This window comes from Corvus cornix, chromosome 13, assembly GCF_000738735.6.
Source record: "Corvus cornix cornix isolate S_Up_H32 chromosome 13, ASM73873v5, whole genome shotgun sequence".
Taxonomy (NCBI): domain Eukaryota; kingdom Metazoa; phylum Chordata; class Aves; order Passeriformes; family Corvidae; genus Corvus; species Corvus cornix.
Window position 1 is genome coordinate 5,895,782 of NC_046343.1, and position 11,930 is coordinate 5,907,711.

At 44.3% G+C, this 11,930-nt stretch overlaps 1 protein-coding gene across 1 annotated transcript in view; it reads right to left on the bottom strand.

The window, feature by feature from the left end:
- Positions 1 to 11,730, bottom strand: part of GALNT10 (polypeptide N-acetylgalactosaminyltransferase 10) — an 82,423-nt gene extending 70,693 nt beyond the window's left edge. The window contains exon 1 of the mRNA XM_039559951.1: positions 11,424 to 11,730. Coding sequence (XP_039415885.1) covers positions 11,424 to 11,597 — 174 coding nt within the window. The 5' untranslated portion in view covers positions 11,598 to 11,730. The remainder of the gene's footprint in view (positions 1 to 11,423) is intronic.
- Between the last annotated feature and the right edge of the window lie 200 nt (positions 11,731 to 11,930).

Consider the following 11,930-nt stretch of genomic DNA (forward strand, 5'->3'; position numbering starts at 1 on the left):
AACACCTGCATAATACAAACAGCGATCGGTTCAAAGGGAAAACAGTTTTCTACATGAAGAAGAAATTAAGGGGAACACACAGAGAAAGGCACCAGTCATCCTCGCAGTTAAACCCCAATGATTTGGAAGACAGCATGTCAGCTACATACAGATATCCCTAAAAATAACTATTTTCCATTCCTACCCTAAACCCAACCCAAAAACCGCTACATTTCTCACGTTCTGTCCATTCAGCTTTTTCTTCACACAACCATATTTCTTCCACTTCATCCTGCAGCACTGGTCCACTAATCACTGACATATGCTGCAGCACAGAGTATTTCCTCTGGCATGCTCTAAAAAGAAGCACTGTCACCAAAGCAATATAAGTGCTGGCAAATATGGTCTGTCAGGTTTTGTTTTCAAGGACTGTAAAAATAGACTTCACTGCATTAGGCTTGAAAACTCATACCCTCTAGAAATAATTTCTAACACGAGTTTTCACATGACTTGTTATTGTTTTCAAGTATCCAGAGAGAAAATCTGTTCTTTTCTATTTAATTTCACATTTTCAGGTTAAGTCAATATTTGAGTTCTTTTACACAACTGACAATTCCCAGCTAATTTATCAGCAATGCCAGTGCTCTCTGCTCACATATGTCAATTCACAGCTTCTCAGATGCATTTCTATCAGGAGCAGCCTCTTATTATAAAAATATCAGCACTTGAAAAGCCACAAACCATCAGTTGTTTCCACAGCTTAGGCTTTTCACCCATGGTGACCAGTATTAGTTTATGCTGGTAACAGCTTTGGCCAAGATGCACAGAAAGGGCTGTTGGCACAGACTGAGGTTCAAGACACTTTCTTGTTAGTTTGTAATTGCCTTGCCAAGGACTCTCTTCCTGTAATCAGGAGGCCCAAGTTCCTATTTGCAGAAAATATGACAGTACAATGAATGAACACTTGTTATCTTTTATACACAGATTCTCTGAAGCAATCAAAATCAAGGACAACACAAGTAGGACCTTCACGCGTCACAGATAAGGCTTTTCCAATCTTCCACATCCCCATTAGCAGAGCACACAATTCACATCTGAAGATCAGAAACAACCTGGGGCACAATTGGTCAAGAATCACATTTCCAAAAATCAGCTGCAACAGCAACAATGATAACCTAGATAGTTCTCTGATCTCCATTCACATAGCCAGATATACATCTGCCAGTTTCTACATCAAAATCCCAGGTCTTCCAGTACTTTGCAGAAATTTTTGCAGTTTACATCCATGCCCTCAGTACCAAGCAAGCAAAGTTATTTTGAGAAATCTCACTCTAAACACATTAACTGTACCAATATAACTTCTTCACTGCTGCAAATAAGACCTGTGAGCAGATGCTGGTTTTCTAAAGGGAGATTTTTTTTTCTTCCAGGCTAAATTAGTACCTTGGATCAGTTTCCAAAACAGCCACACACATACAAAAAAAAAAAAAAAAAAAAAATAGGCAACATGCAGCAGCAAGATATCCATAGGAGTTTTAAATATTTCTGACACAGTAAGGCACAGCCTGAGAATCAAAGGGAAGTGGCAGCCCAGAGTGTATTTGGTGGATCAGCAAAATCAACACGCACAGGAATGGAAAACAAAGAGTTATTCCTTCTTGGCTATCACACACAAAACACTGGCAACAGGCCACCTGGGAGATAAATAAGAAGACAGAAGATAATCACAGGGTTCACTTCTTTTTGAGATCCTGAATAAGCCCATTACATAGTGGCTAACGTGGACCGACAGGCTAAATTTAAGTGACCTTCTGTAATGTTACAGAAAATTACTTACTTGCCCAATGAAAGCCTTTTACAACATCATTATGTCTGTATTTATCTAGGTTCTGATTTTCTTCAGTGATGGAATATATTTTGCTTGTATTTATACGAGTTGAAAGTACAGTCTCTTTATCTGAGTTGAAAGTACAGTCTCTAAAGAGAGCCACTTCCAAGCAAGCATAGTTAAGATTAAAGTCATTCTGAGCAGAAGTGAAGGAGCTGCTTACTCTTTTAAAAATGTTATAAAAAGCCCCAGAAAACAAACAAAAAAAAATCTTATGGCATACCAGTCCTGGTTGTGGTTATTTTTATATCATACCCTAGATCAAAGTCACCAAGATTCCTGTTTTTCAAAGGAACATCATACCCTAAGACATCTTTGAAAACTTTAGTCTAAGTGTTAAGAACACTCAAACTCTGCTTCACCTGTTTTATTTATTTATTAAGAAACAGCTCATGCTTACTAGTCCCTGTGAACATTTCTTCTTTGGACCTCACGTGAAGACTGAGAAATGTTAGGGAAGCTCAATAAAGAAAAAAACAAACTACCTCTTTGCCATCATTGAGAAAAATTGTTTCCTTGCTAGTGTGATCAACTAGGTAAAAGTAACCTCCCAAATGAATCTGAACACAATAAAGGTAACTTACAGAAAAACAAGCCTATGTGATCTTCCACTGACAAAACAGGACTGGCTACGAGGGGTTTTAAATACTAGATCTTCCGAATAATCATAAGCAGACAGAGAACAAAATGACTTTCCTTTGAAAAGTCACCTTAGCTTGCACACATAGCTGCAAGCAAAGGATTTCAGGATTTAGGGATCAAGCAGAGCAGAACTTTTCATAGTAACTTAAGCTTGTAAAAAAAAAAAACCAAACAAACAGTTGTTCAGGAGGGCTGAAGCAAGGCAGCTCTTCGTGGAGGAGGGACAGCTGACAAGTGTTTCCAGATAAGATCTGGTAAAGCCCCAAAACATCACAAGACCTTGACTAACAAAGACAAAACGCAATCTAATCAGATTTTTTGAAAGGGACAGTATTCAAACAAGAACATTTCATGCATCCAAAAAATTAAAATTCTTGCAGGAGACAGACCGATCTACTGTTATTCCGTGAATTCGTTATTTTTATGACCAAATAGCTCTACAGCAAGAAGACAGGCTTCATTTACAGGCATCCAAGTTAAAGACGTGAGTTCTTTTTGTTTGAAATTTAACCCCTTTGCTGGTCATTATTTCAGTAAACAGCTGCATTTTCTGTGTATTTTAAAAAATAGTCTGACATGACTTTTGGAAGTTTCACTTCAGCAGTCACCTTGTGATCTGCAACCACGAAGAACAGGACAAGTTCTCTCTTTGAAAGCTACATCAGGGACAGGTGTCAGGTCACTGCTAGATCAGCTACACATGGCATACACACGAGAAATACACATTAGTGGTGAGGGGAGATGCTTTGATCAGAAATTAGTTACCTCTGGGCAGAAGCAATTCTCAGCCTAACAGGGAAGGATGTCAGCATTCACTGTTTTGAAAGACAGCTTTTAGAAGTTGCTTTCTGCTACTTGCGCTAATTGTGAAGGAAAAAAGTATTCAAGCTGAAAAATTAATATGAAGTTGAGACTGGAAGACACAGTCACCATACTTGGTGACATTAAGAGTGAACTTCACCACCAAGCTGGGCAGCACAACACAGTCAAGCCTTCGTAGACTCCATCCTCCTTCCCTTCCTTTGCTTTCTATTTCTGGCCAAGAATCAAAATATCCACATGAGTTACACGAGTTTGCTCAAAACAGGGTTTCCATTTTAAATCCTCAAGTTCTCTGAATGTACTCGTGAGGGACATGATTTGCAGTAGCTGGCAGCCTGTGTTTCCACAAAATGACAGGCGGACTAAATAAAACCTTTTTATTCTTGTGAGCTACAGAAGATGTGCCATTAATGGTCATCAGCCTTAGAAAGGTAACTTAGCAAAGCGGGAAGGCATGAAGCAACATCAGAGGAAACTCTGTGAGTGGGATAGGAGAGACTTTGGTTGTAATAACATCAACAGCTTTCCTACTGAAGCAAGTTTCTCCCTTGGGTATTGGCCACACCAGAGCACTGCTGACGCTCCACTGTAACTGTGGTTAAAAAGCCTTAATTATAGATCTATGCTCTAGGGAGCTCCCTTATTACCTAGAGCTAAGATTAGAGAAAATGGAGGAACTGCAAAAGGGCAGAGAAGAGAGGTCATTATTTAGAAAGAAAAGCAAGTTTAAGGACCAAAAACTGGTAGACCTCCCTTCTTTGAAGCTGCAAGTGAAAGCTTTATCAAGTTTACACAAGGAACAATAAGGAGACATGTCAAACAACCCATTTCTTGTATTTTAGGGGGTGCAGAGCTGCCAGCAGATCTCAGACACAGTAGAAGTTACTCTTCTACCCAGGCATTTGAAAAGGAGGGCTGCCTGGCAACTCTTTGTGCTTGTATTGATTTACTGATCTGTAGCTTTCCCCAATCGTTTGCCAGACCCTGTAAATCTAACAAAAGAGGCAGAGTCTGACAAGTCAGCCATAATTTGATATCCACTACTACTTATATTCTTAACAAAGCTGTGTAGATAAACACTCCATTCCTTGTTGCCTATCCATCACCCATCCAGGATAACAGAAATGCAGGAAATACCACCACGGGTGTTGGTTACACTGATAGAAAAGATACCATTGCCACTGAGAGGCCAGGCTCCATGTTGAATAAAGCAAGACCAGTAGCACTTACTGGATCCCTGAGCTGTAAGAAGTCATGATCTGAAGGGAAAACCACAAGCAGGCTCTTCAAGAGATAACAGAGAATATGAAAGTTTTTTCACCACCACCAAGACAAAAGGCAGTCTGAAAGCAGAACATGAAGTTTTAAAATTAGAAAGTGGGGGCTATTATCCCTGGATTTGGAAATTAAGCATCACACTGCTACACTCTTGAAAGTGACTCAGGCACCAGAATTTGTTCAGGAGTCTGTGAAACATGATAAACAGATTCACACTATCCCTGAACTGCTAAAAATCCCCACCGACAGCTTTTGGTTCTGCAAACAATCTGGGCCCTGAAGGCAAGATAGAATGTCTTTTATACAACTCTCAAGAAGCAGAAGAATCCCAGGCCAAACTGTATCTAGAAGGAATATGCAAGTGGCCAAACTGCACTAGGACTGACCAAAACCCTTCTGTCCAGGGACAGGAGATCAGGTTAAGACAAAATGCAAATGTCAGGCAGAAAGGCTATTCCTGATTTGATTCCAGAACAGGAACAGAGAGCAAACTAAATTAACAGAAGGTAACTATTCCCAATCTAGCTCAGTCTGATTGAAGTAACATTTAAATAATATTTAAATGAATGACTATTAAAATAATCATTAATGTCTGCTTGCCATCACAGTGTATCCTATCACAGCAGACAGTTCTTACTCCATTCAGCCTTTCCAGCTTTCTAGATTAGGTGATCCAGAAAAAAAAAAAAAATCTACAAATACACTCAGGTCACTTGACTTGGGGGACCTATTACTATTAAAAAATTTCATATGCACAAAGTCACCGCAGCCACCTCTCTCTCTGGGTGTACACAGAATTGTGCATTATTCATGCTACTGTTGAATAAAAGCACTGTTAACTCAGGTTACTCCACAGTTAACAGGATGGAGGCATGAAGCATGATGGACACTAGAGAAAGAGAGTGTCCTCTGATGGCAAATACCACAGCAGCTTTGTTTACACGAGCATTTACTCCATGCTGAAGTGCCAGGGCACTCCGCACACTGCACTCCGGTTGAGGTGCACTCCATAAAAACCTACCACCAACAGCTCCACTAAAACCCACAGGAAAACAAGCTCACAGGTTGAAATGGCTGCTTTCATAGGGAATCAAAACAAATTCCTGCAGCACAATTTTTCTTCTACTGATATTTGCAGCACGCAGCAGAATCCCTCCTACCAACTCCGAATGCACCCCAGCAGCTCTGTACTTCCCAGAAGGAAGCTGAAGGCTGCCTGCCTGTGTCACCTGGCACAGGAAAAGGCTGCAAAGAAACAGGAGCAGCATGCAGATTTGTTTAAAACACCTGGATACAATTTCCTCAAAGTTAGACAGGGTCTGTTCCTACACAGTGTACGCCAGGTTACAGCTGGCTCCACAAGGAAGCAAATACAGAGTGACAGCAAGGTAAACTGCAGTTCTTTATCTTTCTCTAGTGATGCCTGTACTGTATTAAAACAGGGAGTGGAAAGTGACACTATATAACAAAGTCTGGTTGATAACATTTTTCTGCCTAATTTTACCAACCCTCCTCACTGGTAATAAGTAACTTCCTGTTAGCTTTTCAGTCCTCTTAAAGTCAAATACCTGGCAGTTATCTGCCAGGAAATTTGTAACTGTGGTTGCTCTTAAATCAGTTTGATTCATACTCTTACAGGAAAAAACCAGCTCTGGAGATCACCACATGATTATGGTTTTCACCAGTAACCTAAAGTGTAGTCCAGATGCCAGGAGCCAAAAAGCTTTGCAATAGAAATCTTCCTTCCATGAAGAAAGGTCACCATTGCAGCATGTGGAGCATATTTGAACAGTGAAACAGAACAACTCTTCCAGTAACAGAAGGACCTGCTCGACGATGAAGAACAGAAAATATAATAAACCTTTTATTTTCACACAGCACAGGAGACCTACAATACAGCCTATTTGTTCATTCAGCTCTGTGTTGCCATTACAGTGAAGACAACCACAATGAGACCTTGAGTAAAGGCCACTGAAAACTCCAGTTTCTTTAAGAACATATTTTCAAATTTTACTTTGCACTTTACAGCTGTGAGATGGTTTAGACATTTCACCTTCACTTCAACTCACTTTGCCAATCAAGAGTGCAGGACACGCTTACCTAGCTCTGGAAACCCTGCTTGTTTCACAAGTGCACTGAAGTGATAAACTTCAGAGTAGCCCACATTGGGAATCAGTCACTCTTAAATTAAAACAGGCTTGTTCAGCTGTAGCACTTGCACGTCAGTACTTAGATGCCAATTGTTTTACACTACACTTACAAAAATAAGCTTTTCAAAGTTTCCCTTTACATCAGCTGATGAGTGCCTGGCAAACACAGCTGCCAACACAGCAGTGTCCAAGAGGTCTGTGAGGAGCCAGGCCCCACACAGCAGCAGCGGCAAGGTCTAGGACACAGCCAGTCTACCTGCCAGAGGAATCTGCCTGTGAAGTACAGCAAGCTGGTTGTCCTACTTCCCTCCGGCTGGCAGAGAGCAGAAAAGCTTTTCCTCTAACTTTTCCCAAGCCCTTCTCCTCCGTCCCCAGCCCTGGCAGCAGCGAGTCTGTCACCTAACAAACACCCTCTTCCTTACTAGCTTCTGCCAACCACATCATGACACTGACAAACCTTGACAATGTCCCAGCTTCCTCCAGGTCAGACCAGCAAAGCCCATCCCCTTCCTGAGCTGAGAAGGACACCAGCAGCAGCAGCCTGGAAGGCAGAGCAGCATCGCTCCCCACTCAGATCATCACCAGGGCTGCATTTTCAGCAATGCTGGCTGGACGCCTTAGGCTCAATTGCACCAAAGCTAAAGTTTATCATCCCAAACTTTCCAACAGCAGCATCCTCCCAAGCCATTTTTTAATCCCAAGTTTGCAGTTGGTCTCTCATTGCCAAGAAAGCAGCAGGAGGGTGTACCCCACATCACTCCAGCCGGCCGGCAGCAGAGGGCACCACACAATCACCAATGTGATTTATACACTTCCATCATGCTCCCGAGTTAATTTATAGAGCACAAATTACTGCTACAACAAGCTACAGGGCGACTCCATAAAGCATTCATCATATCAGATAAAAACGCACTGCCACAAAAGGCAGCTAATTTGCTACAGTGCTTTTAGCCAGCAATTCAAAGAAAAACCTTCAAGCTTAGTATCTCTCCGAGCTCAAATGACACATTCCCAGAACAGCAGGTTTCACACAGAGTGCGGATCTCCAGCCTGACCACAGAGGTGCAGAGCAGCAGCTCTGCAGAGCACTGGAAGCCACGTAAATACTTGCATTAGCCCAAGCATAAATACTTAGCCCAAGCATAAACCACCAGCCTAAGCCATCCTCGGTTTACACACTGCACAGCTACATCCACATCAATTAAACATTTTGGCTGAGGATGCTCGGCAGCCTCTGAGGCAGACAGCAGAGATCCAAGAGACAAAAGGAATAGCATTCCTTTTGCTTCTTCCTACCCCCACACCCACAGATTGTATGTTTTTACTTACTGAATAGTTGTTAAAAAAAGAAAAAGATGAATCTACAGAAAAGTCAATCTGCATTCCGTGAGCACACCGAGATTCACGTAGTGGTGAGCAAACAGAACAGTCATGAAGTCAAAGCAGCTTCTAAGCCGTCAGCAGAAACACTTCAGTACCACGATGTCACCATCCCCATTTAAAGCCAGACCTGTTACACACCCCACGAGAAAAGGACTTCCCAGACCATCTCGTCTGCTGAGCCACTGTACACAGTGACAGAGGCCACTTCTGAGCACAGAGCAGTTAAGTGAGGACTAACTCAAAGCTTCAGCTTTTCTAAGGAGATCTGCTGCACGACCTTGAGGCCAAGACCTTGATGACTTCTCTCCCTCTCTCCTCTGTGAAGCAAGAAGCACCCACAGAGCTGCAAAAGAACAAACCTAAAGGCAGAAGGAAAGAGCAGAGACCTCACCCTTCTTATTAAAGCAATACACTATTTTCAGCCACCATAATGTTTCCCCTGAACATGTAAATACAGAAGCAATTAGCTGCCTAGGCACTTCCGCAGAAACCATTTAGAATAATCTTTCCTAGAATATATTTACATGGTTTCTGATTGCTTAATTTTCTGACACATTTGTTTCAGGCACTAGAAAGATTAAATAAAGCCAAATCACCTATATTGCCATGTTACTGAAGGTAATATGCAGCACAGATAGACAACAAAAACTCCTAGGTGGTTTCAAATGTCAAAATTTTAGCATCACAACTCAGTGTTCTAGGAATTGCTTTATAGCTTTAATTCAGCTGTGTCTTAAAACCTTTTTCCCCCTTTTGCTGTTCTCTGAGGGATAAAACTACTGACTGAAACAGCAGACACCATTTAAAGAGAAAGAATGAGCCTGGACAGAGATTTCATTGAAAAGCTCAATTCTGTAGGACATAGGAAACGTCCTCAATTCAAAGATTAGCCTGCACAAAAAGGCAAATTAAAGCCAGAAACAGAAGAAAATCTTTTCTGACTGCTCTGAATGTATTTTTTCATTATATTCTTTCTTATCATCTGGAGTTTTTGTATTAAGAAGTCAGCTCTTTCAAATGGCTTCAGGAACAAGCAGACAAACAGCATATTCATTTACAAGCTGGAAGTTGATTATTAAGTACAAAACCCATGAATGCTTGTTGGGACCAAGGAAGGAAGGCTGGAACCATTGATTGTGAGGATGCCCAAAAAACTCTGCAGTCAGCTGGCAGATACCTCTATGACAACAGTAAAACAAACCCACACAACTAAACAGAAAAACAAAATCACATTTGAGTTGTTTTTATTCTACTTCATCTGAAATTATTTTTACCAAGACAGCCTGTTGTCCTTTAGGCTATGTTTTCCCTTGCTCAATGTAACTAGAGCTATCATTGCAGGGCCAAATCTTTCAAAAAATAAGCACATGACACAAATATATCTTCCCTCACAGACCCCCTGCAGCCCATAACTCCACATTAATTAGACTGGAAGATGAAGCCTTCAACCTAAAACCCAGCAACTGTGATTTACACAAGTGCAGAGAGGTTTTATTGCAAATTTTTCTGCGAGCTGCACAGGCGTTTCCTGCCCAGCTCCACACACCATCAAAACAAAAGCAGATCTCAATTCACTGACAGCTGCCGTACTTTACAGAGACATAAAGAAAAATGGAGTAGGCATTGTGTACAACACGGGCAGCTCGGGATATCTGGACACCGAGAACACTGCAAGGACACAGAAACCAGCAGAGAGGTACTGCCTGGCTTACACCTACCCAAACCCCACAGTACAAGGACAGTTTTTGAAGACCAAAACCATAAAAGTCAACTTGTCACTTTGAAGCTTCCTCAGAATAATTACCAACTTTCTCCTCTTTACCTCTGGAGCATACATGATTTTACAAAGGTCTTCATTTTGCCCTAACGCCACGTCACATGAAGCTATGGAGCAGGGCTTGATTTTTACCAGTCATGCAAAACAGATTCCCTGCATCCCACAGAAATACAACCATAAGGCAGTAACATCAGGAACTCCAGGCATGTAATGATCACTGTGTGATCACGTCAAAAGGACTTCTGTGCAGATTTGAGGATGTGCTACAAATGTATGTTTTATGACAGGCAACAGCTGATCCCTTTCCCCAAAAGCATGGGACACGAGCATGGTTATATCCAGACTTACACTAAAAAGATTGAATTCGAAAAAGCATTTCTTGGGGGAAAGAAGAGCTCAGTCCCAGTTTGACTATAGCTCTTTGAGAGCCTTCTCTCCCTCAGAGCAGAAATTGTCACAGCAGGTTTCTCCACCTTTACGGTGCAGTTACAGCAGGAAGTCTCCAAGGAGGGAAAGATTTAGGCAATTAAGAGTTTTAAGTGGTTTTGAACAAGCAGAGCCTTTTAGAGTGGCAGCTGAACTGATAGTTTCACAATGACATTTCAAGCTTTCAAGTCCCCATCATTCTTAATGGTACAAAGCTAAACCCAGAAGGGGACAAAGCAATTACAGAGCCAAAAGTAAGTGCAGCTAAACTGTGCTTCCAAACGACTGATTTGGGTGATCCTGCCTTCCTGACTCACACGCTATACAGACAGGTTTGGCTGTTAAATTTACTACTGTACCAGTGGGACAAGAAAGGAACGCAGTCATGTGTTGCAACATCCTCAGGCCACGTATCCAGCGGGCATCCTCTGCCTCTCAGTAAGAGTTATCCGCTTCTCTTTTCCCAAAGGAGCATCACTCCACTGACATAATCCTCCAGCTCCACCTGGTACTCTCTCGCCCTCAGCTCTGCAGGGACGCAGAGTAACAGGTGATGCTTGCTTCCCACACCCTTCCAAGACAGGTAAAGGGAAATGGCACGGAAGCACGCCCTTGGGAAACGGAATTGCCGTTCTTTTCTGTGCACAGATGGGACAAGCTCCCCTTCCTCACTCCTTGGCGAAAGAAGCAAAGACCTTGCTTTATACCCTTACCAAGCTCAGCCAAAAAAAGGCAAGCAGACCCTCCCGTCCCCGCACCCGTGAATTGCCAAGAAAGTACTCGCGCTCCCCCTCCAACGCAGGCACAGGACACATAAAACAGCTCCTTCCTGGGGACCACAGGAGCCCTCCCAGGCTTCCCTCCCTTGCTCCCTCCTCTTATGGGGGCGACCGCCGCTTCTCGCCCCCTCCCGTGCCGAGCTCCCTCTGTGATGGGGAGGGGTCGCGCCCAGCCCCGCACACGCCCCGTGCGACAGCGGCTCCCACGGGAGCGCCCCCGACACTCACCCAGCGGCTCCCACCGCCCCCAACCCACCGCACAGCCGGGGCCGCTCAGCGCCCCCAGCCCCGCCACTCACCGGCGCCTCTCCGGCCGCTGCCCCCACGGCGGCCGCCCCGTCCCCGCCGGCCGCGCCGCCGCCCTCCAGCTGCCGCTCGCGGTACAGGGACCAGAGCCCCACGTTGGGCAAGAAGACGAGGGCGGCCAGCGCCAGCCCCACCGCCTGCAGCAGCCGCTTCTGCTTCCGCCGCATCGGAGCGGCTGCCGGGAGCGGGATGAGGAGTGGGATGGGGATGAGGAGCCGGGGGTGAGGGTCCGGCCGCCCCCGCCGCGCTCCCGGAGCGCAACTTTCGCCCGCGCTCGGCGGCGGCGGCGCCGGGCGGCAACTCCGGCACTTCCGCTCCGCTCCTCGGGGGCGCGGCCTCGGCGGCCCCGCCCACCGCCCGGGGAGGCCCCGAGCCCGGCCCCGCCCCCGCTCCGGCTAATGACCCTCTGCTAATGACCCTCCGCTAATGACTCCCTGAGAACAGCGCTCCGGGGAGGCCGCGGCACGGCGGGGTGTCTGGGCGGGCGCCGCGGGAGCGGG